General features: G+C 50.7%; 2 protein-coding genes across 16 annotated transcripts in view; one reads left to right on the top strand and one right to left on the bottom strand.

Annotated features, from left to right (window-relative positions):
* Positions 1–27,672, bottom strand: part of PPFIBP2 (PPFIA binding protein 2) — a 157,935-nt gene that overhangs the window by 2,422 nt on the left and 127,841 nt on the right. For 8 of the 14 annotated variants that reach the window (XM_047876792.1, XM_047876800.1, XM_047876801.1 and 5 more), the window contains 9 exons: positions 22,263–22,413; positions 21,896–22,007; positions 21,565–21,653; positions 21,135–21,257; positions 19,870–19,995; positions 19,020–19,208; positions 17,512–17,688; positions 15,216–15,281; positions 8,403–9,163 (listed from right to left, as the gene is read on the bottom strand). In XM_047876792.1, the coding sequence (XP_047732748.1) occupies positions 9,062–9,163; positions 15,216–15,281; positions 17,512–17,688; positions 19,020–19,208; positions 19,870–19,995; positions 21,135–21,257; positions 21,565–21,653; positions 21,896–22,007; positions 22,263–22,413 (1,135 nt within the window). In that variant the 3' untranslated portion in view covers positions 8,403–9,061. Of the gene's footprint in view, positions 1–8,402; positions 13,944–15,215; positions 15,282–15,316; positions 15,359–17,511; positions 17,689–19,019; positions 19,209–19,869; positions 19,996–21,134; positions 21,258–21,564; positions 21,654–21,895; positions 22,008–22,262; positions 22,414–27,672 lie in introns of those variants that run through there. The other 6 variants (XM_047876794.1, XM_047876793.1, XM_047876796.1 and 3 more) reach the window with 6 other exon arrangements.
* Positions 1,761–10,452, top strand: LOC125176045 (NADH-cytochrome b5 reductase 2). 2 transcript variants are annotated; one of them, XM_047876809.1, is made up of 9 exons: positions 1,761–1,905; positions 2,749–2,889; positions 3,409–3,481; positions 6,043–6,149; positions 6,426–6,555; positions 7,154–7,237; positions 7,965–8,050; positions 9,168–9,267; positions 10,173–10,452. In XM_047876809.1, exons 2-9 carry the CDS (start codon positions 2,815–2,817, stop codon positions 10,343–10,345), a joined length of 828 nt encoding a protein of 275 aa, XP_047732765.1. In that variant the 5' UTR covers positions 1,761–1,905; positions 2,749–2,814; the 3' UTR covers positions 10,346–10,452. The 2 variants fall into 2 exon arrangements, with proteins under 2 accessions (XP_047732765.1, XP_047732766.1); XM_047876810.1 differs by lacking the exon at positions 1,761–1,905 and adding an exon at positions 2,121–2,249.

Raw genomic sequence — 27,672 nt, 5'->3', positions numbered from 1 at the left:
ATGACAGGGGTGGCGTTGCAGGTTAGTGACCAGGTATGAGCAATTCAACAAATATTACTGAGACAACACATAACCCATATGGAAAAAATTAAATTGGATCCCTGCTTCACATCATATACAGAAATCATTTCCAGGTGGTTGAGAGACTCAAATGTGAAAGGAAACACTTTAAGTGTGTCAGAGAAAATAGAGACTATCTTTAGGATCTTGGGTAGGAATAGACAGGTCATACAAAGCACTAGCCATAAAGGCAAAAGATTGATACATTGGACTACACTGCAATTACAAATTTCTATTCATCAAAAGACAGAGAGAGAAGAAAGAGAGGAGGGAGGCAGGAGAAAAAGAAAAGAAATAAAGAAAAGAAGACAAAAGAAAGGAAACAAAAGAGAAGAAAGTTGTACAACAGGAGAAAATATTGTAACTGATATAACTGGCAAAGACGTGGTCTCTAAAATATATATAAAAGACTCCTAAAAATTAGTAAGAAAAAGAACAACTCAAGAGAAAAATGGGCCAAGGTCATGAGTAGGCATTTTTATTTTCCAGAAAAAGAACTGCCATGGGGAAAAAAAATATGAAGAATGTTCAACCTCCTCAGCTATGATATTTGGTTCACAAGTTATCATTTTCATCAATAATAAGATATATTAATTATTAAGATATAATAATAATATCAATAATAATATCCTGCGATAATATCTCAGTACCTGCAAATGTTAGAAGCGTCCACCATGTACGTGCCTGTGCCGGTGCGTGTTTGGGGGCTGGGGTTGGGGTGGGAATCTACTTTCTCAGTTTCCCTGTCTCCCTTCAGGTCCAGGAGGCAGGGATTTACCTTTGCTACCGGCAACGGGAGAACTGATTGGGGGAGAAGGGTTACCAATGTTCTGAAATGTGCCGCGGAGAACCCCCATAATCTATGCCTGCCATTCTGTCTCCTATTGGTCTGGTGTTGGGTACCTATTATCTGTCTCTTTCCCAATGGAGAATGAATGAATGAATGAACGTTGCAACGAATGACCTAACTCCGTTACATCTCCGCCTCGGGGAAACACCCAGCACTAGACCAGGCTCAGAGTAGGAGCTCTTTACGCGCGTCAAACGGATATATTCCTGTGCTCTTTGAATTGGCCTGAATTCCCTTTTCCTTTATCAGCATCCCCTTCTTACCACTCAGACGCCCCTCCTTTCCTCCAGCCTTGGCAAAGTTTCCATAAGGTGCAGAGAGGAGGTTCTCCATCCGCGCTGCTCAGAGGGTGCAGGAAGGAGGGCAGGATGGAGAGGGGGCCACGAATAAACAAGGGATGGCCCCTGGGAACGGGGACCCCGCAGCAATGGCAGCCCCTAGTCGCGTGCAGCCCCTAGAGGCAGGGCGGGGCAGAGAGAGAGTCACGCGACCGGGAACTCCTAGGGCGCCAAGGGGGTGGGGGGTGGGTGAGCGGTGGGGGGTGCAGGGGAGGGGAGTCCTGGGGGGGGCGCGCGGGCGGGGTAGCGGGGAGGGGTGCGGGGGTACGCGAGAGGCTCCCCGGGGGTTCGCGCGGGGGATGGGGAGCGGTAGGGGGTGTAGGAGGGGACGCGGGGGGTTTCCACGGGGGACGCGGGGGGGGTCCACGGGGGGAGGCACGCGGGGGGGTGGTTAGTGGGGAGGGGTGCGTGGGGGGCTACGCGAGGGGCTCCACGGCGGGGTCGCGCGGGGGACGGTGAGAGGTGGGGTACGCGGGGGGTTCCCGCGGGGGGTGCGTGGGGGGCGCGCGGTGTGGGGGTAAGCGGGAGTGGCCGGGAGCGCGTCGCCGGCCGCGGCTTCGAGGCCTCCGCGTCCGCCAGGCGGAGCTGCGGGCGCCCGACTCGCCGCGGCCTCGCAACCAGCCCCACTTCGACGACCTGTTCGGCGTCTCGTTCCGGGTGGGTGCCCAGGGCACGGCAGCGGGGCGAGGCCGTGGGAGTCCAACGGGGCCCCGGGCGGGCCTGGCGGCCGAGGGCGTGGGCCGGTCGGCGCCGCGCGGGGCGGGGAGCGGGGCGGGCCCGAGCGGCGCCGGGGCAGGCGTGGCGCGGCGGGGAGCGGGGCGTCAGGCGAGAGAGGGAGCCCGCGGCCCTTCCCCGGTCCCGCGACGGCTGGCTGGGCGATGGCCAGTCTGGCAGTGCTGGCGGCGGGGGCGGGGGCGGGAGCCCGGAGGAGTGGCTGCAGGTGAGAGTCCAGGCCTCCTTCACCTGCCTTGGTGGGTGCTGGCGTGTCCCGAGGCGCTAAGGTAAGCCCCCCACCCCCAGATAGAAGGTACTCACCCCACCCCAACCCCGCCTGGATAGGGAAGTAGCGGGGAAGTGAGCCCCATCCCTGCCTAGCCGCAGCCACCTCCTGGAGGAGTCAACGCTTATCCCCGTCTAGTTCTGCCATTGGGGACTGGGACCATGTTCCAGATTGTGGGTTAGAAGCAGTGTCATCACCTCAAGGAGGGGACTCCCAGGACTTGCACCCTCGAATGTAACCAGGATGGAGGCAGATGGGCAGGAAGGGCTGGCCTGGTGACATTAGCACTCCCTGGCCATTTGCTTGGCGTGGTCTGATGTGCAGCTGACCCCTCCCTACCCTCCGGGTCCACTGTAGGCTCAGCCTGCATTGTTTTATTACCTTTCCCTCTGTCTGGTTTCTTCTGTGCCTTTGGTATGGGAGGGTACTGCTGTGCCTGAGCACAGTCCTTCCCCTGGGGCCGGCGGGACCTGAGGTGCCCTGTTCACACTGTCTGCTAGGACCCAACCCTGCTCCTTGTCATCACTGTCCTTGGAGTCACAGTGCTCCTGCTGGCCCTGAGGAACATGAACTCAAGGAAGAGATGTATCACCCTACAGGACTCTGAAACCAAGTACCCACTGCCTTTGATTGAGAAAGAGGTAATGGAGTCAGCCCACCCTTTCCACTGTCAGCCTGTGAAAGAGAAGAGCACAGGAGTGGTGGGGGATGTGCTGGCTGGGAAGGCAGGGCAATGGGACAGGAGTTTCAGGGCCTCCAGTTTGCTCCTCACTGAGTGTATGTGTGTGTGTGTGTGTGTGTGTGTACATCTGTGTGTTCCGGGGTAGTCCCAAATAGAGCTCCTTTCCCAGGCATCTTAGTTGCCCAGAAAGGCTTCTAGAAAGCTGACAGTCTGCCTCTGTTTTTTTTTTTTTTTTTTTTAATTTTGTTTTTCAACGCTTATTTATTTTTGGGACAGAGAGAGACAGAGCATGAACGGGGGAGGGGCAGAGAGAGAGGGAGACACAGAATCGGAAACAGGCTCCAGGCTCTGAGCCATCAGCCCAGAGCCCGACGCGGGGCTCGAACTCACGGACCGCGAGATCGGGACCTGGCTGAAGTCGGACGCTTAACCGACTGCGCCATCCAGGCGCCCCATGCCTCTGTTTTCTATTTTATAGCAAATCAGCCACAACACCCGGAGGTTCCGCTTTGGACTGCCCTCACCGGACCATGTCTTGGGGCTTCCTGTAGGTGAGTGGGGTTTAGTATCATCGCCAGGACTGGGCCTTGCAGGCACTCTGCTCCTCTCAAAAACTCAGCTGGTGTGCAGCAGTCTCCTTGTTATCTTTCCTGACACGTGAGCTCAAGAGAGATAGGGAGATGGGCTTGGGGACAGTCCATTTCTTTTCTCACTGTTTGATTTGGGCTGACACAGAAGTGATATCTCAGCATTGAAAGGAAGTGCATCTAGAATCAGAAGGTCTGGGATCTCATCACAGGCTCCTTGCTGGGCAACCTGAGTCAAGTCCTTCAACCTCTCTGAGCCTCAGTCTATGAAATGGGGTTTCCCAGGCCTGTCCGCCGCTTGGGTTGTTGTGAAGGTAAAGTGACTGATGGATGAGAAAATTCAGAAAGTGCCAAGTGCTGTGTACATGTGAGGGGTAGAAGGAACTGATGTTCCCCTGAAGTCAGGAGAAAGGCCCAGAATGTGTGGAGAGGCAGGAGGGAGTCAAGTGTGTCTTCCCCACATAGTGTGGCTTTTCAGCAGGGACCTCAGATCCACACAAGGAGGGACCCATTGTGAATACCAGCCCTAGAGGTCTTAGAGTTCCGAGTTACCCCCTTTCTGGTCTGTACCACCACCAGACACCCAGTTTCATGTTGATGAGGTAGAAATCCTCTGCTAGGTCCACAGCCTGGGGATTCAGAGCTTTGTACAAATTGCTAGTGCTGCTTGCCAACCTGGTGGAGATCCTAATCCATGACCTACTTGTCCTACAAAACCTTGACCTCTCCGGTGACCAGGCAGCCAGCCTGGCTCCTGAGCCTCCTTACTGCTTCCTCTCTCTGTCCCCATCCACAAGAGCTCAGTGTCCGCCTGCCTTACAGCCCTCTGCCTAGTCTGTGGGGTGAGTCCTGTTGGCAAGAAGGCTAAAAGAATGAAAAACTTCGAGGAATAGAAATTTCTTAGAATCTTCCATGACCCACCCTCTCCTCTGCCCTGGTGTAGGCGGTGCAAAGTTAGTGTGACAGGTAGTTTAGAGGCTTCTGGGAGAGTCTGCTATGAGGACTCGGCGATCACTAATGCTTTCCAGGTCAGAGGAAATGCAGCAGCTTAGAAATGGGGCCAGCTAGGCAGCCCCGTTTTCCCCGGGGACGGACACTGCCAGGCCAGGCCCAGGTTGGCTGCATCTGAAAGAGCCTATCTGAGGTCTCCAGGTTCAGATTTGTTCTCAGAAGGAAACTGCCTCAGGCATATATTTCTGCACATCCCTGATGCCCAGCCAGGCCACAGCCAGAGTCATTGAGCCTGTCTTTTCTTTCTTCCCTTCCTTTCTCTTCATTTGAATTCCAGTATAGCGCCTGTCCTTTTTTAACCCCGAGTGTTTGCACCTCAGGCTTCAGGACCTCCTCACAGACCCTGAGGACTTTCAAGGCTTCCTCCTCTCCTCCTTCTCTTCCTCCTTTCTGTGTCTCCCCAGGTCTCCGCTTCTGTCTGCACCTCTGCTCCATCTTTCCTGTGCATAGTTTCTACTCCCTTGGATGGCACAAAGCTTCATTTTGCCTCTGTCTCTTAGCATCTCTTGATGGCAGCTCCTGCCCTCACCACTGCTTGTCTTAGTCACTGAAGCTCCCACTTTAGATCCAGCAACCATCTGAGTCACCATACCCACTATGTGACACTGGGTTGTCACCATATGTAAGTCTCTGGCCATACCTGGTCCATTCGGTTCTACCCAGGAGGGGCAGAATTCCATGGCTCAAAACTTTACTGCTGCCCCTCGAGCAGAGCCATTGGCCAGAAAGACACAATACTCTTTCTAGAACTCCTGGTCTGCAGTATCCAAATCCCGGGGCCCAGCATGCCTGTGAGTCTAGGGCGGCTCAAGCAGCAAGAGACAGATGAGGGGGTCGTGATTCATTCACAGACCCCACTGATCCACTCAGTCTAAGAAGAAATGACTTTGTGAAGGCAACATATTTTGCTTTAAAAGGGAAACACTCCTGGGATGCCTGGGTGGCTCAGTCGGTTAAGCGTCCGACTTCAGCTCAGGTCATGATCTCTTGGTTCGTGAGTTTGAGCCCTGCATCGGATTCTGTGCCAACAGCTCAGAGCCTAGAGCCTGCTTCGGATTCTGTGTCTCCCTCTCTCTCTGGCCCTTCCTCACCCCCCCCCACCCCTCTCTCTCTCTCTCAAAAATAAACATCAAAAAATATTTAAAAGGGAAACACTCCTATTACTTTTAATACTCAGCCTCCAACTTTAATGAGGTCTTCCTGTTCCACAGAATATTTTAATGAGTGAGGTGCATTCACACGAAGCTCACAGCTCCCCTGGGATGGGGGCAGGGCAGGCATATCGTCCCCACTCACCCAGAGAGGTGAAGTGACTTGCCCAGGGTAGCATGCAGAGTGACAAGGGTAGGCCTAGGACCCAGGCCTCCTGGATCTGGACTCCTCCTCTGCTTGGCCGTGCTCCCATGCACCCTGCCACATGCACCCACTTCCCTGAAGCCAAGTCCTTTATGGGAATCCTGGGTCCTGTTTAGGTTGGCTGTGCTCACATTTAACACTGGATGCTTTTTCTGCAGGTAACTATATCCATCTCTTGGCCAGAATTGATGGTGCTCTGGTGGTCAGGGCTTACACGCCTGTGTCCAGTGATGATGACCAAGGCTTTGTGGACTTGATTATAAAGGTAAATGGTGCCTACTGGGTCCACCTGCCTCACCCCCACAAGCCTATTAAAGGTGGTAGGGTGGAGAGGGGACTCGGGTCCTGGGAAGGGCTTTCCAGCACTGTCATTTAACAGTGAAGCTGTTGATTTGGCCAAGTCTTCAGGGGGTGCTTAGAGCAACTGTGAGCACAGAGGATTTTCTCTGCAAGGTTTCCAGTGGCAAATGGAATTTTCAGTTGTATGCAGCTGTGACCTCAGGTCTGCGTGTGTGAAAAACAGGCTGCTTTATTTTTTCAGATCTACTTCAAAAATGTACACCCCAATTATCCAGAAGGGGGGAAGATGACTCAGTACTTGGAGAACATGAAAATTGGGGACACCGTCCTTTTTCGAGGGCCCACCGGTCGCCTGTTCTATCATGAGCCAGGTACTAGGGGGTTTATGCTGGACTTCCTGCTGGGAGGAAGATTCCTGTGGTTGTTCTAGAAAACGTCTCATGTTTGGGTCATGTGCACTTGTCCTTAAAGTCTTCATACGTTCATTCAACACACACACTTTTTGAGATTGTAAGCTTTGTTATGGTAGGGGAGTGCTGGGGTTTTTCCTCATCACTGTCTGTCCAGCACAACGCCTGATACATAAGAGGTGCCCGCTAATGCTGAAGAATGGATAGATGGATGCCATCCACACTCGCTTACTTACTCACATGTTCACCACTGACTCACTCATTCACTGCTGTGGCTCAGTGCTCTGCGAGGCTCCATTTAATTTCACTGTGCCCCTCTCCTTCCTCAGAAGAAAAGGTCTAGTGAGTCCTCAAAGAAGCCCAGCCTCTGTTTCCACTTTGTGCACCAGGGCACGGGGACTGGTGGAACGGGGCACACCGACTTGCTTTTCTGGTTTAGAATGGTGTGGCCACTTCCTCAGGTGGACTTTCCTCCTGGGGGTCCCAAGGAGCATCTGGGATCTTTTGTAAGCTCTCAGGCAAGAGCTGCAGAAGTCAGAAGTATCCTCTGTGTTTCCAGGAACGTTTTCAATCAAACCATACAAAACAAGTGAGCCTGAAGAAAAGGTAGTCAGTCACCTGGGAATGATTGCTGGGGGCACAGGTAAGAGGCTTCTGGGGCTTCAGCCACAGGGTGGGTTCCCAGACCTTTTTAACTTTGGACTCATTTGATGCTAGAAGGGGTGGCGTGGGAGACCCTTTCCTAGCTGTTTTAGATGGAAGTGCAAGGTTGATGATAGGCCTGGAAACCAACCTCGTGTGCCCTGCTCCGCTTACTCAACATGGTGGCTGCCCCAGGAAGTCATGCTGGGGACCATAGAAAGGTCTGGGGACCGAGCTGAGTAGGCCCACACATGGTCCCCCAAGGGCTCCTGGATCCAGGTCAAGCCTGATACTCCCCATCCCTTGAAAATGAATGCCTGAAAGAATGGAACGTGGGAACACCTATAATGTGCCAGGCACCACAACGGGCACTCGTAAAATGAACACATTTACTTGTTCTCTTTTACAAATGGGGACACGCAGCCAGGCACGTGACTGACCACAGTCAGACAGCAAGTGAGGGAGCTGGGTGTGCAGCCCACTTTCAGTTCCGAGCCAGTCTCCTTCCATCTTGCCACAGGAAAACAGGAAAGGGCCTTTTGATTTATTGTTGCATTGGAAGGGGAAACCAAAAGGAGGGGTGGTTTTCCACTTTGAGTTTTGGGGGCAGACATGAGAAAAGTAGGATTGTGGCTAAGGAAGACTGTTAAGGGGCTGCAGACTAGGGACTGTGGGCAGCAGAGAGGGAGAGAGAGCGGCTAGCTGTGTCCCACCTGCTACTATTCCAGGGATTACGCCCATGCTGCAGCTCATTCGCCACATCACCAAGAACCCCGACGACAGGACCAGGATGTCCCTCATCTTTGCCAACCAGGTCAGCTCTGCCAAATCAGCCCTGAGCTTGCAGGGGTGGGATGGAATGTTTGCTGAGTGGGGCCTCTGCCTTCATACCTCCCCCCGAAGTGAGCTCTCTCGCTGCTGGGGTGCCTGCGGCCTTGGGGGAGGGCCTGGTTTTTCGGTTGTTTTTTTTTGTTTTTAACTGTTCCCCCAGCCACTTTACGTACTAAGCTTTCCTTCCTTTCTTAATATGTCATTCTGGTTTTCTGAGTATAAAGTCATAGATGCCCTCAGTAGAAATTTCAGAAAATACAAAAATAAATATGACTTTTTTTTTCTATACATGCCATATATTTGCAATTACATCTGTAACACAGTTTTGTTTTTTCACCCAGCATTACCACACACTTTCTTCTCGTCAAAACTCTTTGTACATATTTTCATCAGTCTGTACCAAGTTGCACCATAATTTACTACATCTTCTGCCTTCAGATTGTTTTCAGTTTTCCCAGTTGTCAAGTATATAGTGATGAACAATATAGCCTAGGCTTGATGCCTTTTAGATTATTTTCTTAAACAGAATCCCAGGAGTAGGATTGCTGGTGCAGGAACTGTGAAGAGTCTTGAGGTCCAGGTCCTCTGTGTGGTACCTCTGGGCCTGGCACAGGTTTCTCGTGGCTTTGGCTCCCTTTCCCCAGATGAGCTCCAGCCTTTGCTTTCCTGTCCCGTAGCTCTCCAGTGCTGTGGTGTTAGGTGCGATCTTCTTTCCATATTATGGCCTTTGCCCCTTGCACTCCCTGGGCCCACACTAAGCTCGGTCCAGCCCGGCAGGATAGCCTGGTGCTCAGTGTGGATGGGGGTGGGGGTCTGGGCCGTCAGAATGAGGCCACCCAGCCTGTGCACCTGTGCTCAGCTGTGTCCTTCCAGCTGAGGACAGTCACCGCCTCTGCCGCACAGCCCACCTCCTCCACCCACGAGAGAGGGTTGGTAGTGCAGGAAGTGCCGCAGAACCTTCATTTGCCCCAGGAGCCGTGGTGACAGCATCCAACTAGAGCAGTGGCAGCTTGGGCAGACGTGTGCTGACCCGTGTGCCCAGTGTGGGGGACAAGCAGGATGTCCCTGGAGGGGCTTTGCTCACGTTCCTTATTTTCTAGACAGAGGAGGATATCTTGGTGAGAAAAGAGCTTGAAGAAGTTGCCAGAACTCACCCGGAACAGTTCAGCCTGTGGTACACCCTGGACAGGCCTCCTGTTGGTACGATCCCCATTGTACCCACTGTGGGTTAGCTCCAACCCTTGACCCACCTCAGGAACTGGTCCCTGGGTTTGGTTTTTGGATCTGTGCTCGAGGGCTGAGACCTTCAGCTCTGTCTCTGCATGGGAAATGGAGGGATTTGAGGGAGAGAGGATTTGGGATGACCTGTTTGTGAGAGCACTCAAGGACATGTGTGTGATATCTCAGCAGCAGTCCATATACGCGCTGAACCTCAGGAGGGACTCAGAGGGACACTGAGTCATTGAGTCAGTCTGAACACCCACTCCATGCTACACTTGATACAGCATCCCACAGAGATAGCACACACGTGGCATCTAATATGGCCAGTGACCCCTTCTCCCTTACCACCCGGCCTCTCCTGGATAGCAGTCATCACGTGCTAAGCCCCAGCCAGCTGCTGTGACCCTAGCCAGCACGTGGCTGCCAGCACGTGGCTAGCACCACGCACAGCCCACCATCCGTGGCTGTCACTCTCCTGCTGCGCTGAACTGCACCTGCCTTGTCATATAGCTCACTGCCCAGCAGAGGGCGCCCCCAACTGAGCCGCAAACCTCAGTCTGTAGGGCCCCAGATCTCTGCCATGACTCAGACCACACTCCACTATTGTGTTCTCCATCCCTGACAGTGCCGGCAGCATCAGACACCTGCTGGGGGCCTCAGAGTCCCAGCAGTGAGCCTGGGATCTGGGGGTAGACACTTCTGAAGGCTGCCTGAGCCTACCAGGTCCTTGACTTTGCGGCTTCTCTGCAGAGAACAGCAACGCAGGCTTCTAAGGCTTGGAGAGCAGCCTGGGTTCCTTCTCTAGGGAGGCCAGGCAGGAGGCTTGGGGTCAGGGACTCCACCTGGCACACCCACAGCTTTTTTCTACTTCTGCTTCATTTCAGGCTGGAAGTACAGCTCAGGCTACATCACTGCCAACATGATCAAGGAGCACCTCCCTCCTCCCGGGCAGTCCATGTTCATCCTGGTGTGTGGACCCCTGCCCCTGATCCAGACAGCCGCTCACCCTAATCTGGAGAAACTGGGTTATACCAAGGACATGATTTTCACTTACTAATACCTCCCTTGCTCTTAGCAAATCTGCCTGGTCCCTTTCCTCTGTTTCAGAGTGAGCTCTGCCTCAGCACATTAAAGTGGCGTGTGTTCACAAATGCCTGTAATGCACCCTTGGGCACATCGCTCCTTTTCTGGGTGTGGGCCTACAAAGCAGCATTCACAGGGTTGGAGATAAACTGGTTTCTGAGACCGCCTTGCTTGGGAGGCTCAATTCGTAGCTCTTCCCATAGTTTAGTGAGATAAGCTTCAGTCCAAAGCAGACAGCTCATGAGATGGGGCTTGTGGGACACCTGCTAGGCAGTTTTAGAAGGTTAGAAGGCCTTGGCCAGCCCTACATGTGAACTGTTCTCTGTCCCAAGGAGGTCAGGACTGGCAAAAGTGCAGGGGCAGAATTCCAGAAGAATCCAAGTGGGGTCACGTCAGCTTCCAATCTGTCTCCTGAACACCCCTCTTCAGAGTATCCTGTGTTTAAGGCCAGACCTACTGGAGGGCCTAGGCACCTTCCACGTGCATCCTTCCTTCCTTTGTGGCAGACCCTTGAAGTGGGAATGATGTTCAAATGTATTAGGGTAGTAGTAAATCCACAGGGTAGGCAGGCTCCAGGAATGCTGGACTCCTGGGCTTTATGCAACAAACACAGGCCAGGGCTGTGGTTTTCCTAGCATCCCAGTATGGTGCCCAGGGTGGTTAATATAGCAGCTTCTGAATTTGCAAACAAGAGTAGGCTCCAGGAGCTATTCCTTAAATCCTTCACGTTGCTAAACCCAAATCATACAAGTGACCACGATGGCCTCTGCTGTTCCTGGCCAGGCTGATATGCTTCTCTGTCACTGTGAGTGGGTAGAACCTTTCTGCACTTTACTTCTCATCATTCTCATAACAAGCCAGAGATTCTACGGGGGGAGTTATTCTCCAAGTTACAGAGGAGAAAACTGAGGCTCCAAGATGAAGTTCTTGCCCCCAGGTCATTCCAACAGGAGGTGGCAGGGGTGGGCTTCAGACCCGGCTGTGTTTAATCCAAGACATTGCCTTTCTACAGAAACTGGATGGTAGTGTTGCTGCAAACTGGTGTCACCATGTGTGTGTGTGGGGGGGGGGGGGGGGCGGGGGTTGGGTACAGGACAAAGGAAAACGGCTCTAGAGATCTCACTGAAGTGCAGCTATGCCCTGCCTACAGGGATGATCCCCTGAGGGCCAGTAGGGGCGCCACGGTGGCGGGGCTGGGGGCGGTGAGCCTTCACTCATTTGTGTGTTCAGTGCCCCCTCAGTGAATCCCCTACTTGGGGAAAGATACTCTGCCAGGTGCTATAGGGTGAGGAAGAGCCTACTCGCAGATATTTTTCTCTAACACACATCTTCCCATGCTTGTCCCTGCTTTCACTAGTCCCCATCTGGCCACCTGTGTCTCCAAGATAAATCACAGGGACCTGGCTCACAGGGCCTTTCCTGATTTGACTCCAGCTGACTTCACCAGATTTTTCCTTCCCTGGGCCTCCAACTTTTACCCCATTCTGTGGCCCAGTGGTTCTCAGCTAGGGGGCAGTTTTGCACCCCCCCCCCCCCCCCCCCGAACATTTGGCAAAGTCAGGAGACATTTTCGGTTGTCACAACCAGAGGCGGCAGACAGGGGTAGAGGATGCCACGAAACCTCCTACAACACACAAACCAGCCCCCATCACGACAAATTATTCAGCCCTAAGTGAAAGCAGCGCAGAGGTTGAGAAACTGTTCTCTGGTTTTAGCAACTTTGGGCACTTCCTGGGATGTGCTGGCATGTTCCATGTCCATCTGCCTGGAATGCCTTTCCCCTCTGGCACCCTTGGGGAACCTGATTCATCTCTGAAATCCAAGTCGTTTTCAGTCCCCTCCCCCAGCTCTCCATTAAAAAGGACACCTTGTTCTTTCAGGCTGTAGAGACTTCTACTGGAGCCTCTGTAACTTTCAGCACATGCCTGTTTGAAACAGATGTACACCCCCCACTAGACCATCAGCACCCTCAGACAAGGACCTTGACATTCATGCCTGTCTGTATCTGTAGCCCTTCTTAGAGCCTGGCATGGAACATGCTTAACCCGCACATATGAAGGGGTGGGTGGATGGGGAACTTGGCAGCATGGAGGCCCTAAGCAGTCTAAGGACCAGCATTGGCTCTTATTCTGGTCTGTACAGGAGCCCACGCATAGCAGGTTGCTTGGTGAGTTTGTGCTGAGAGGCTATGGAAAGGAAGACACAGTACTTCAGGGTGAGCCAGGAAGGGCTCGGGCTCAAGGGCAGACTACACAGTGGGACACAGGGACCTCTAACCAACACACCAGTGAAGGTTTCCTGAAAGAAGTGGTGTCATGCTGGGTCTTGTGAAGGGGACCACGGGGGAAAAGTAGGTCCCACGGTGGGGGAAACGCAGAGACACAGGCTACAGAGTGGCTTCTGAACGGCCTTGGGTGCTAGCAAAGGCTTTTGAACTCTACTCTGGCTTCTGGAACTGAGGCGTTCTTAGCATAAAGGTAACAGGATCAAAACAGTGCTTTGGGAAGGCCACTCTGGGGTAAGGTAGAGAACCTTTGGAGGGACCAATTGGGAAGGTGATGGACCAAGGAGGAGACCAGCTTTGGAAATCAGAGGAGAGAGGAGGCCCAAGCCACCACAGGGAGGAAGAGGACAGGGCTCTGCCAAGTGGGGAGACCGTTTGGGCGGGACAGTATGGCTGGGGCACGTGGGGTGAGGTAGGAGACACCCCAGAGGAACAGGCTGCTCTGGGAAGATGGCGAGTGGCGGTGGAACCGTTGGTTTGGGGTAAGCAAGCACTGTCCACTGGGGGGAGCCATTTGATCAGACAACCGCACTTTGGAGCCTGTGCTGCCTGTCAGCTAGGGAGAGCTTGAGTGCCTGCACGTGTTAGAGCAGCCTCTACTCTGGAGGAGGCCCAGCACTGACAACCTCTGTTGCAGAGGAGGGTAGGATGAGGGCAGTTGGGGCAGTGGGAAGAGAGGCCCATCGCTCCTTCCCTGCAGTCACCCTGAACACCAACGCCCTGGCCAGGTTCCTGTGGATGAAGTACTCCCTGTGTGTGGAAGCAGCCCAGGAGGGGCCCCCTTTCATTCCAGCCACTCCAGTACAGCCAGAACATTGTCTTCAGGATTTTCTTAACAGCAGAGCTTTTATGAACTCATTGCCCTTTCCCTTTGGTGTAAGAACCTCCCAACTGTCTCAGGGAAGAGCGTGAGCCATTGAATCGAGTCTGTGCTGATGTCTCACTGCCCTCCCCACAGAAGTGGGGTGCAGTCCACGTATAAAAGTACAAAAGGTATTAAAGCTGTGGTGAAGAGCACAGTACAGTTGAAAACACGGGGCCCCCTGGGCCCACCCCCTGACATCTGTTCACCACTCTGCTCGCTCCTGTCAGCACCCACGTTCCAAGATGTCCTGCCAGCCCGTCTGGACTCTGCGGGTGGCTGTGCCAGCCCCCCTTGAAGCAGAGACTTGGGGCCCCCACACGTGCCTCTCTGGCCTCTTGGCCATGAAGAAAGTCATCTCCAGTCCTCAGGGTTGGGAGCCGCCAGGAGAGAGTCGTTCAGCAGCTGGTCCTGGCTCAGCATAGTCTGAAAGGACACGGGCCCAAGGGGTAGTTGAACAGGGTTTTGGTCAGGGCTGCCCTGTGGCAGCTACATGGGAAGCAGTGGGACACATTGGTGTGGTCCCATCTGACACTAGCACCCTCTAAGTTCATGAGATCCAGGACCCCCACATATTGAATCAGAACAGACAGCACTATCAAGGATATGCGTTGCTCATACCTTAGAGGTAAAATTGTTATTTCAAGACCACCAAAGGCCTACTAGTGGTAATGAGGGCAAGGTTGGGTGCGTTCATTTCAGCGTATGAGCCAAAAAAAAAAAAAAAAAAAAAAAAGTTAAATAAAAATGGTCCCATTTGGATTCAGGGAGATCACCCTGCCTCCCCCTCTACTTCAGTCTTGCCCTTGGATACAGCCTTCTTAATGTGCCTCGATAGATAAGTGAAGGACAGTGACAGGAGCCTCAACATGGACAGATGATACACTAGTGGCCTCAGTGATGGGACAATCCAGGGACTAATGGGCAGTTGAAGGCACAGGGCCTCAAAAATGTGAATCTTCGCTGTGGATGGTCTTTTACTGCCAGCTCTAGCCTGCCTACAAAGAGGATATTATGAGCTCTGCTTTACAGATAACTAAGCTGGGGTGTGGAGAGAGAATGCCTTGCCTGAGGTTCCAGAGTTAGTAGGAGGCAAAGCAGGGCCTTGAACCAGATTGGCCTCACTCCAAAGTGGCTCGCTCCTCCCCAACACCATGCTGCCTCCCTGTGATACAGCTTGTCCTCATGAGGCACATCAGGACATGTCCACATGCCCATGATGTCCACAAAGTCAGAAGCCTGACAGGAAATACATGTGTCAAGGGTGGAGAGGGCAGAACAGTGTCCAGCAGGTCTGAGATGAGGCCCGGGCACCAGGCTGATAGGCAGGTGACCCAGAACTGCCGAGCACTGTGGTTTCCTCACCAGCCCTGAGCCTGGGAAGACGACTGAAACCCGGCACGCTTCAGCTGGTTTCAGCTCAGGGCCCAGGACCTGTCTCAGTGCCCCTAGCAACTCAAGGCCCAGCTCAAGGCCCAGCAGCAGGCCCATGGAGAAGCTTCTGGGCTGCTTTCTACCACAGAGCTGGCTCTAGCTCAGGCCACCATGCCTAGCACCATCCTGCGGATTCCTGGCAGAGGCACTGATGACACAGGTTCAGGGTGGGGTGGGGGTCTCAGGCCTTGTGCACCACTGTACCAAACTCACGGGGCCACCCCGGCACCTGTCCTGCTGTGGAGAGAGGGGTCAGAATCCTACCGTGAGACGGTGAATGTCTTGGGAGAGGAGCCCTATCTGCGTCACAGTGCCTTCCGAAGGCGCCATCTGTAAAATGGGCGGCAGCCTGGTCAACACACGTGGACTCAGCTTGTGATTCACAGAGATGGCATGCAAGTCCTGTCCTGGGGGAGTGGGTGAGGAGAGGGCCAGGCCTGAGGAGTGGCAGGTGGGCAGAGCACATGCTGTTTCTGTCCCTGGGAAGGGCAGGGCTTCTGGTCTCCCACACAGCCGTGCGCACACACTCCTTTGGGCCACGCCAGCACCGGCACTGGGGGCACACGGGAAGAGGGCACAGATGGCCTGTGAGAAGCAGCCCTTCCCTTCCGCACATGCTCAGTGCTCCAGCTAGCTCCAGGAGCAGGGAGCGGCAGGGATGAAGGCCTCGGGATGCCGAATACAATCACAATTTCTGGTGCCAATAGGACCCTGGACAGGTACAGGTGGGCACCTTCAGGGAGCTGCTCATAGACCTTCCTCACTACCAGGGGCCTCCCTCGACCCCTCCTCCTCAGGTAATGCTGGTCTGCTCCTTCCTTAAGCCTAGTTAGACACCATAGATCTAGAAGCATCCTCTGAGGGATTTAAGTACAACCCTTCATTTTCTAGGTGGGAAAATTGAGGCCCACAAAGGGATACAGGCCTTGCCTGAGGCTGCACAGAGATCTAGTGATCTAATTCCATGTGGGGTTTGTGAACAGGCACATGCAGAGATTCTCTCACCAGAAGACTACAGGAAAAAAGGACCTAAGCCTGCCCTGGGGCTCTATGACAGCAAGGTCCAGGTACCCGTCCTAAGGAGCACCTGTCATTTAGTGTCCTGGGTACTGGGATCAAGCACCAGCCATGCCAGCTGGAGAGTTTGTCCAGTTCTCACTGGTTGACTTCAGTGAGGGGGGCGGGGGGACGGCGGCAGGAGGTCATGGCCTGTGGTCATCAGCCATCCCTGGGGCTGCTGGTAGTTTCAGAAGCAAATCTTGGCATTGTCTCCATCTGGGACAGAAGCAGAGTGCCCTCAGTGGGGCCATCAAGCCCTGCCCCTGCCGCCAGACAGTTACGATGCCACTGTTATTCTGCAGACGAGGTCCAGGGGACCCGGCAGGGCCAAAACCTGCCCCAGGGCAAACTGGAATCTCATGAGCAGGAATCCAGACTGGCAAGATGTGTCTTTCCCTCAGTCCCCGTCCAGACAAGGCCCATCTGGAAGAGCCATTATCAGTTAGCCAGACTCTAAATCAGGAGGACAGGGCTGTTCCATTTCTGCCAACAGACAGACCATCCCCCACGCTTGGTTATGGGCCCAGCCAGGCCAATAACAGAGAAGCTGACAAACCACACAAAAGAAAAGAGGCTGTTATCAGCGAGGCCACTTTCTTGTCTCCCCCCCTCCCCCCAGGTGGCTCATGCCTCTGAAACAGAAACCAACTTTGGGGTCTGCATGACAGATGTGACCTACAGTCAGCACAAGGCTTTCCATGGCTTCATAGAGGGAGGTGGGTGGAGCCTGAAGTGAAGAGGCCATGGACCCCTCTGAAGAATACGGGGTCCCTCCTTGCTCCAGCCCCCTTGTCCATGACACTTAGCAAAGGCCGAGTGCACCTGGCCAAGGACTGGCACGGTGCCACCAGCTCTCAGGCCATGCCGTACACAGCACTCCCTCTCCAGCTGTGCCCAGCTCTCATCCCCCAGTGAGGTTAGAGCTACACGGCCCTGTTTGCTTTCTACATAAATATTGTTTTTATTACCAGAAAGAAGCGACCACCTCTGTATTAAGGCACAACACAGTTACACCATCACTGTGGCAGCAATCCCTGCTGCTGTCCCTTGGATCTCAGCCAAGACTCTGTGGCCACAGGCCTAAGGCACTTGAGATCGCCCCTCAACTGGAAGCACAGTGGAGGGCCCGAGAGCCAAGCCTCTGGGAATCATCTGTGACCTCTGGACCAGTGTCCAAGTTCGTGTGTTTCCACCGGTGCTGAACATGGCCATTAAGAATTACAAAAATATACAAGCATCTTTGTGTCTTTCCTCCCGAGTCCACCTCTGGCAACAGTCCCCAAAGCCTGGCCCCTTAGCAAAAGTGCAACTCCGTACCCTGGCCACCCTCAGAGTTCAAAGACACTGGCCTGGGGTACACAACAGCTGGAATGTTCTCTGCAAGGCATGCACAGGTGCAGGGGGTGAGGTGCAGTTATATGGTGACACACACAGTGTTACTGTGAAGTTCTCGGGTGCACAGAGAAGACAGGTAACAAGGCCATCAGCTAATCTGTCCCACCTGGTCCAGCCCATCCAGTTCAGGGGCATCGAGGGGGCTGAGGGCCCGGTAGCCACTGTAGACCCTGTGACTGTCACCAGCACTGTCGCTGGGCTCCATTGGGCAAATGTAGTCTGTCGATTCATCGAATTTCTTTTTTCTTATGTTTCCAAAATGTGAAAATCCCAGTTTCCTTGGCTAAAACACAACAAATGCGAGATTATCAAGTCAGTGTGCAGACAGGACTCACAATATGGTTAAGAGCTGGCCCATGAGGAAAGGAATGAGGCAAACTACTTCTAGAAAAATTCTCAACAAAATAGAGCTCCCGGCTAGGGACAGGCAACAGGTAAATAATCTCGAACGAGGAAGGAGAATCTTGCTCCTTCAAGACTGTGTGCGAGAAACCCAGGTCCTGCTGTCCCATGAGTGACATTCTACTTCCCCCCCGGGGGTGGGGAGGCGCCTAGGAGCTTCTAGAGGGTGCTGAGGCGGAGGACCCGTCTCACACAGCTGCTGCATCAGCTGCTCGCAGAGCCCCCTGCCCTGGGGAGGCCATGCTGGAGAGCCCCAGGTGGCCCTTCCTGCTTGCTCTAGCTTCACCCAGTGCTACTTCTGCTGGTATCCCCCAGACACACTTCTGGTCCTGCTCCCTTGGGGAAGGAGGTCTGTGCATGACTTGTAGCTAAATCTAGGCATCACCGTGCTGCTGCGGACAGGGCCAGCCTGGCCTCCAGAGATTCTGTCTGTGGATCTGCAGTCTAATAAGGACACGGTCTGAGGACAGTGCGGCTCAGGCAGTTTCTAACCGGCTTTGTGAGATTCAGAGACCCCCAGTGAGTGGTGCTGGTGCCTGCATAATCTCTGGCCCCCTGGACCGCTGTGTGTTGGCCACCTCCACAGCACAGGCAATCACGGCCAGTTGTGAACAGGAGCGCTCCCTGTGTTGGCAGGACAGCTGTTGTTCTTCTTTTTTAATGGTTTTATTTATTTGGTGGCAGGGAGGGGAAGAGAGGGAAGGGGACAGAGGATCTGAAGCAGGCTCTGTGCTGACAGCAGAGAGCCCGATACGGGGCTCAAACCCATGAACTGTCAGATCATGACCCGAGCCGAAGTCAGATGCTTAACTGACGGAGCCATCCAGGTGCCCCAGGACAGTTCTCAGACCCCATGGCACACAGATGAGCCTGACTGAAGGGAACTCAGAATCATGTACTCATCTACTTGCAAGATGAGTCAAGGTGGCATTGGGGTAGAGGACAAGTGCCAGCTGCTTGAGAAGAGATGCTTCCTGGACATGGTGTCTGTGCAAAGAAAACTGTACTCTCTTCCTTGGACCCGGGTATGGCAGGCAACTGGCCTAACAAACACGGACAAGGACACCGAGCTCTCAGGGCAGGACCCGAGAGAGCCTCCTTGTCCAGGCGGCACACGCTGGTCTGGCTCCAGGCACTGGGCCAAACTCAGTACAACATGGGTGCTAGAAGGCAGGCCCCTGTGACCACCCCAGAGAGGGTCTGGCAACTCACCCGGACTTTGGCTGTGGTGGTCAGTGGTGTGTAAGCCGGGGAGGCCATTTTCTCTCGCTTTTCCTGTTCAGCCTCAGGACCAATCAGGGCATTGAATTTGGTGGTTAGGTGACGTCTGAGGAGCGTCTTCTGCGGTGGAATATTGAGAAGCATAGCCAGGGTGTCCCCAGTGAAGCGGGGCTCCAGGATCTACGAAGAAAGCACAGACAGAGCCACGCAGTGATGACCACAGATGGCTCCAGGTGGTGACAGTGAGAAACAGGCCTCTGTGGGCCCAGGGGTGCCTCCAGAGCAAGGGCTGAAGCTTATCCACTTGTCCTGTATCCCACTCCCCTCTCTTTTCCTGGCACAGGGCCTGGCTACCACATTTGTTGACTGACAACCTCATTTTCACAGGCCAGCAGAGAGCTGTGACTCTTTGGATAAGATGGTCTCCCAGGGTCCACTCTGACGTCTGAACCATCCCTTCATTTCCCTACTGGCTTTACCACTTGACAGATCTGAGTGACCATCATGATCATATCGTGGCAAGCAGGAAGTTACATTTCGGTGGCCAGCCCCTCACTTCCCCAGCCACTGCATCACTCTAGGTACAGTCTGACATGCAACTCATTTGTCCTTGGAATCCTCTGGGTCTATTGCTACGGAAGTTCTTCCAGAAACCATCCTGTTTCCATGAGGTATGTTAATTCCCAATTGCAAATTATCAAATATTTTGAGATTTCAATTGATGCAAGCAAGGGCTTCAGATGAGCTACCAATATTTTTTACTAGGAATTATGTCTGGCCATTGAGAAATAAGTTTCTGAATAGCCCAGTTTATGCCAAAGCAGGCTAAAGAGCCACTCACAATGAGGCCTCCATGGACACCACTCCCACGAAGATTGGGTGCGTACTCCGCCAGGTCCACAGATCGCAACCACTCCATCACCCTGTGGTTAGACCACTGTACAACTTCTGAAGGAGAAAGGTTACTCTGTGAGAGGGAGAAGGAGAGTGAAAAAGTTAGGTCTAATAGGTCCTACCTGTGGTCTTCTCTGGGGGCCAGCCCCTGCGAATAAGCCTGCCCCAGATGCCTGACCAGAAGGCAGCCCTCATGCCCAGAGACCCAGGCAGCCATCCCAGCCATCCGAGAGCCTTCCCAGTTTCCAAGTAGTAGAGCTCTCACAGAATCTTGCAAGCTCTTCTACACTGAAATATCTGATGGCCCAGAATCCTGAAACTCCCTAATCATCTGGTTAACACTGGGACCAGTAAATGAAGGCATGGAGTCATTCATTCAGTAATTCAACAAAACTTTAAAGAGGACTATCATTTACGAGCCAAGTGTTTAACAGACAAAAGATCTCCATGGCGTGGCCAAATGTTTTAGGGGAACACACATTAAGACGCTTATACCTAAGTGGCATCTTGGTCTTCAGAATGTCCAGCACCGTGCCTGACACACAGAAGGCATCCAAAACATATTTGTATTCGACAAAAATGAAATGGAAGGTAGGGGAAGGAGTTTCTAATCCCTCAGGAAGCAGAGTTAATACTAGATCCTAGGAATATAGCAGACAGGGCCCAACAAGCGCTCTGAGGTACATAGAACATTATCAGGCACTTCTCCAGAATGAGGGTTGCTGTGTTTACCTACGTGACTTCTGCTCTAGCAAAACCTGCGCAGGGATCCCCTGTGCACCTGGATTGGAGGTCAGTTAATTTCATATCTGCAAGTAGGGGGATCTGTTCTGAAACATCTGGTTCCTTTTCTCCTCCGTCTACTTTGACCCCATCTGTCTGTTTTGCTTTCCCCTCCTTCTCCTTTGCTCCACTTGCTCATCATCTTTGATCACTGCAATGGCTTTGAAAGACTTGCTGTTATCGCCTCTAGCCCTGAGCATGTGTCCCCCCAAGAGCGGTGGGAGCTTGGAGGTCTAATGTCCGTTGTGGGACACAAAATGCAAGCAACGGGTATTTGGGGCACCATGTGGCACTAGCAAAGGGAAGAATCCTAAGCGCCCTGTTCCGAAAGGCAGCCATGTTGCGCTGAGGTCATTCTTGTTTTCTCATACCCAATCGTGCACGTGTCCTGACTCAGGGTTACTGGGATAGGTACTGTCCTACCCTTACCTCGTCAGCTGGCCGCCGGTGTAGGCAGTGGGGGTTGAACTTATTGACATGTAGCACATGAATGGCACACTTGATGCTGAGATGATGTAGTTGGCTCGTGACTTTTAAGAAGAGGAGATCATTCTGGAAGAGAAATGTTTTGGTTAATAAACCCGAGTTTCCAAAATGACTAAGATCCTTCAGTTTCCTTCCCAGACCACACACAGACAAGTCTACCACATCTCAGGAAGGGGCATGTGGACACAGCAGCTTTTCGTAGCATGGTGTTCATACTCTGCTACTTCCGACCTCTTCTGTGATGAACAATACTATTTAAAGACCCTAAGAATATGAGGGAGGAGGTGGAATCAGGTTTAAAATAACTGCTGTGGGGATACCTGCGCTGAGTGCTTGCAGGGACAACTGAAACACTGAAAGGGAAAATCCTCACCACAGTCAGATATTGTAGCATTCGCCCATCAACTCTGGATTCATGAAATTGATCTTTGTATTGGGGTAAGCCAATATCATCAAGCCAACCTACAGAAACCAGAAGAAATGGGTGTGTTAGGGCTCCTAAGAATGGGAGACTATACACGCAAATAAATAAATAAAAAGCAACAAATCATCATCTTGAAGTGCAGCTGTATTCCCCATAAGGTTTAGTAATCTACGTGCCTTTCCCAAGTAGACTGCAGTCTGTGAGCCACATACTCCCAGGGAAATGCTTTTTTACCCTTAGGAGCTGCTGGAAACATATTACATCTACTGCCTGTCCTTACGTGTCACCCAGATGTGGTCGAGCAGTGCGGACTTCTCCTCCTGCTTGGTGTTGATGGCTTTCACTGCTAAAACCAGCTTCTTCCGGTGCAGAGGTTGCTTAATTCCTAACTCCTGAAATTGAAAGATGAAGACAGATATGAAATTCCAGCTGGCAGTTTGACCCTCAGAGGGCGTCATGGAAGTCCACCTGGGGACCCCTGCACAGTGCAGGGGATCAACCTGCAGTGACAGAGGAAATCTCAGCCTCTTCCACCCACCCTCGTGTGTGTGTGTGTAAGGGCAGGGGATAGAGAAGTGGGGGCCTCACCTCCCCAGACATTGGTTTGAGGAGAAATGGGAACCTCCTTCCCAGGGCTCAGCCCTTACCTTTTCCATGTCCTGAGGGGTAGCTGACAGTAAAGTGTGGCCAGAAGTCACCCACTGCCTGGCAAAGATCACGTACTGACCCAGGCCGAAGTCCTCCAGCCACGCACACACACGCTCTGTGCTCCACTGGGCAAAGGGGGCACCGGCGTCACTGGGAAGCAGGAAGACAACATGTCCCTGTTAGTGGGAGAGCCGGAGGCTGCATCTGAACACAATGGAGCCACATAAAAAAGGGAACTAGGTTTTAAACCATCCCAACATGGGGTCTAGTTGTACAAAATTCCACTATAATTCTCATTTGCGGTAGACTCTAGAGTTTCCTTTGATAACACCTGGTCTGAATTTCAAGTCTGCAGTGACTGTCAGCAGGGGCCAGTTCTGCGATCCCCGGGAGGCTGTGTTTAATCGCCATCCGTCCACTTACTGGGCACCGTGTGCCACAAGCCCAGAGTCACGCTCCATTTGGAGGACGATCTACAACCAATCATGTTATTGACAAGATTTTTGTGCATCAACAGTGTTTTTAGGGAAATGTATAGAAAACTAGGAGAAGGGGGTCAGTTCTCTAACATTAAAAAAAAAAAAAAACAACATTAAAAACAACTTCCAAACAACTAATCCTTTCTTAATGAAACACTAGGGACATTCACATTAAAGTCAATAAAAATAATGTTTTTAATCAGGACTAATCACACTGGTCTGAGAGTGCAGCCAGTTCAGGAAGAGAGAGAAAGGAGGATACAAAGTAGAAGGAAAAGCAAGTCACTCTTCTCAGATGAGGTAACTGCCTACCTGGAAAATCTAAGAGGACTCAGTAAGGTGGCTACTTATAAGACACATACATAGTATTTATGGGACTTACAAAATCCGTAGCACAGATACTAACATTTCTCTTAAGGTAATTTAAAAGTCCCACTTATAGTAACCAGAATGCTAAAATGTCCAGGAGTTGCTTTTACAAGCAATGTGTATGTGTTGTGTGCTGATGGGGGGGGAGGGGGGGGCAGTGCAGGGAGAGGTGGCGACTGTAACACTCAACTGAGCAGCATCGAGTTATGAATAAATGAAGAGCTAGCTCGTGTTCCTAGACAGGATGACTGGGTATTACAAAGCCATCAGTTCTTAAAGACATTAATTTTTCATTTAAAGTGTGACTATAATGGTACACTCAAAACCTCAATGGAGTCTGGGGTGAGGGAGGTTGACAAAGCGACTCTTATGTTCATTGGGAAAAAACGAAGCAGGATTTATGGAATGTAGAAAACCGGAGAGCCTGTAAGGTTCCTTCCAGAAAAGTACCCCCAACACACTGGTTAAAAAAAAAAAAAAAAAAAAAAAAAAAAATATATATATATATATATATATATATATATATATATATATATTTGAATGCCTGGCTGAGTTATTCTTAAAGTGAAAGAGTTAGAAGACCAAAATGACAAGAAAATGTGATTCTAGGTGCCTTGGGGTAAATGCCAGACAACTGGGAGTCTGGAACCTGGATTGTAATGGGACACGAGTAGGTATAGATCCAGGTTTTGTGAGACCTAGAACTTACAAAATTTGGGGGGCCCTCTAAGAAAAGTACAAAATTTGAGTATGGAATTGGGGACCAATTCTCATTTAGGATGAGAAATCACAGAAAAATTATAAATTTAATGAAACTGAAAACCATTATGAAATCTAGACATATTTTTATTAATTCCTTTATGAGTTTGTTACCTTTGTCGATATATTCCATCCCATAAAAATCAAGAAATTTTCAGTTTTCCAGTGTGCTCATATGACTCACTTTATAGGAACAATAATCTAGGAAACTATTCACGGATTTTGTTTGGAATTTATCTTTTGCTTTCAACGAATTACCGCTTTTGGTATGATCTGGAATTTTGTTGTTGTTTATTGTTAATGTGAGAATACTTTCAATTTCAAATGTGCATTTTATCACTTTTATTTCACATTCTATTAGTTTTTTATTGCATTCCTTTTCTGGTTTCTGGAAATTGGTAAAAATGGGTATTCGATATACCAGAGGAATATTTCAGCTCTGAAGGAAAAATAAGTGTTTTTGAGATAATTTGAAAATCTCGGTCTTGTACACATGTTCAGAACCTTCTAAAAATCTGGTGCTTGTCTTCAGCAGAATTCTCATGTCCCTCTTTGTAAATGGTCTCCACCCTCCCACCCCTGGGTTGTTCTCACAGTAGCAGACCCTGATTCTTCTTCACCTTCTTCCCCCTTCCCAGCCCTGCCCCTACCCCAGGTTCTCTCAGTTCCGGGGTCGCCCAGGGCCTTAGCTGAACAAACTTTTAAGTCATTTAGAGAGGACAGAGAAGGTACCTTTCAGACACAGCCAAATCCCTTGCTTTACTGACATGTTCCTAAACATCTTTCCAAATCACAGTTAAAACGATGTAACAAGTTATCAGATATGCCTTCCCCGTGAAAGAGGGAGAACATATGAAGTATAAGCTTCGTTAGTGCATTTCTGCCTAGACAGAACTTCTCTTTTCCCTAAGTGTCCAAGAGAACTGAATCCCTTGCCTGGGATTTTGCAGATCTAACAACTGGAAAAAGTTTTCACAGAATAGCTTCTGGTTTTATACATCTGAAATGTTTCTTTTCCACCACCCCATCCTTCTGATACTGAGTGCCAAAGGACACATTTATACTGGGACTCAATCTCCAACTCTGCCTTTTTATATCAGAGTGCACGTTCATACTGGGACATGATCTCCAACTGTGCGTCTTTGTATCAGAGTGCTGGGCAAACTGGCACATTGGGAAGTAGCAGTAATCCTGGAGCCATTTTTATATTGGACAGCTAGTCAACTAAACATGAAGTGAGTGCAAACCACATACGCACATCCCAACAAATCCAAACTAAATGGATACCCAAAACTCAACTTTCCCTTAGCCAGGTCCCCAAAATGCCCATGCTGCTCCAACGTCATTTGACAGAAGGCAATATGTAGACAATGGGAAGGTTGGAGTTGAGTTGGCAGTCCCAAACTGGACGTGTTAAAATACCTTAGGAAAATTTTGCGAAACCCATGGCAACACCAGCACATTGACTAGACTCTCTCTAGATACTAGAAGACACTCAGGTGCAAGTAAAGGACCTTGAAGCTAAGGCTTTCTCACATTCAGGATAAACCAGACACTGACCATGAATACAGGAGAAAGGCAATAAAATAGTCTGATTAGAAACCCTCATAAAGCTACAGTTTCAAAGGGCAGTAGACTCAGGAGACCAACTCAGAAAATCCCTGCACAAAGATGAGATCCAACCATGTGATGGAGTCTGCCTGACTTATACATTGCACACTGCTGCTTTTTCTTGGAAAAATAAAATTACCTTTCACCACATACCAAAATAAATCCCTAAGAGAAGATGTGAACACAGTTTTTTGCTCAGTTAAGCATCTGACTTCAGCCCAGGTCATGATCTCGGTTCGTAGGTTGACAGCATGGAGCCTGCTTGGGATTTTTTCTCTCTCCCTCTCTCTCTGCCCTTCCTGACTTACCCTTTTTCTCTCTCACTCAAAATAAATAAATAAACTTGAAAAACAAATCGTCAAAAACATTTAACATGGAAGAAACCACAAAGGAAAAGTTCACAAACCTCAGTTTAAACATAAAAATTCCATATATCAAACTGTCAGAGAATAAAGTAAAATTCTGCGAGAAGCCTAAAAAATAATTTATCACAATGAGACATAGCTTAATATCTTAATATAGAGAGAGCAGACAGAAATTTGTCAGACAGACACTAACAAAAACGGGCAAAAAAATGCAGACAGCTCAAGAAAAATGACAAACATATGCAAACGAAATTAACAATAAAAATGTAGTATTTTGTGGGTGTGACAGGCACCCTCTATAGCAGTGCCTCCTGGGATGCAAATCAGTAAAACCTGATACTAGAGGAAAAAAGACAATAAAATTCCTTCTTCTATAACCTCAGAGAGGAGTCTTATAAAGTGTCACTATCAAATATGATACTTAAAAAAGAAATATTTCATTAGGAAAAGAAAGAGATTGGGGCTGGAGACTTGCTGTAACAAAGTGTTTTTCCTACAGGGATATTGTTGGCGATATTTTATAAGGCTATACTGAAACATCTATAAATACCAGCGGACCTTAGCTTCTATCAAGTTTCTGCTTCAGAGTAATAAAGTTCTTTCTTTTCTACCGGCCAACACATGTTGTTACCACCAGCACTGGTAGCATAAATGCAGCAATCTCCTCAGGACGTCATTTTCTTTCCCTTCATCATCACTGTTCCGGTTAACAAAGCACAAAGACATTCAAACAAAGCAGCTCTGTGGGTGGAAATGCCATTTTTCCTTCAGCAGAGAAAGTTCCTGACTTCGGTTACCCCATCCCAAAATGGTTGCCCAGAATGGCAAAATGGGCCCCCTAACTATGCAGTCCTATGTTAAGAAAAAAGGGCTGAAGGGTCTTAGAAAATTTCTTCTACCCCTGCCAGTGATTTCCCTTCAAGAATCAACCCTAAAGAAATTGCCAGATTTGGAGCCAAGGTTCAACATTCAACCTTACTGCAGATTGTTTTTTCATCTCTGAAGAATCAAAGATGTTGAAGTCTACATTTAAAAATTGCTAGTACATTGGAATGCTCTTGGAACGTGTAATCTTTCTCTGGCTCACTTTTTAAGGGCTGTGAATTGGTCTCTGCCTTCTCAAACCATGTCCTTAGATTCTTCTGCCTTGGAAAGCTAGCATTTACTGAGCATTTACATTTGATTAGAAGGGTAAACACCAACACCCTGATCCTCAGAGAGCAGAAACAGAAGTCTACACACCCTCACACTTCTCTGCAAGGCACCTGGAGAAGACGTCTGAGGACGCCACCAAAGGGCGAGTGGATGTGGAAAGGCCCCGTGTGCACCTGCAAAGCCTATAGAAGCCTGAGGGTGGCAGGGTGGGGGGAGTGTGCATTGGTGGGTTCCCTTCCTTGGGGGTACAGGTCTGCCAACAACATGATGCTTTAGGGAAACGTTCTTTGCTCATCATTGGGATCTAGGCTGTATTGTTTCTGAGAATTGATATCTGAGTTGTGCACATCTTACCACCTGCACTCAGCATTGGTGTGTGGTAATCTCAGAGGGATTAAATATGAGAGTTAATGTTACTTTTCACTGGTCAGATTTAAAATGGCACAATCCAGTCTTGAGGAAGGCCCCCAGAAGCCTGATCTTGGCCAAATAACTCAGACTTTAGGAGAACATTGCTGGAGACAATACACTGTAGAAATTGTCTGCTGGGAACAGAGGATATGGGAAGGGATTTTCCAAAAACACAGGAGTAAAGATTTGCCTGGGCAGATCTGAAGGGGGGCATGCTTTCTCAGAATAGGGTGACCTAAGGAAAGGGGGTAAAGCTAGTA

This window comes from Prionailurus viverrinus, chromosome D1 (assembly GCF_022837055.1).
Source record: "Prionailurus viverrinus isolate Anna chromosome D1, UM_Priviv_1.0, whole genome shotgun sequence".
NCBI lineage: Eukaryota > Metazoa > Chordata > Mammalia > Carnivora > Felidae > Prionailurus > Prionailurus viverrinus.
This window is presented reverse-complemented; position numbering and strand designations above follow the sequence as displayed.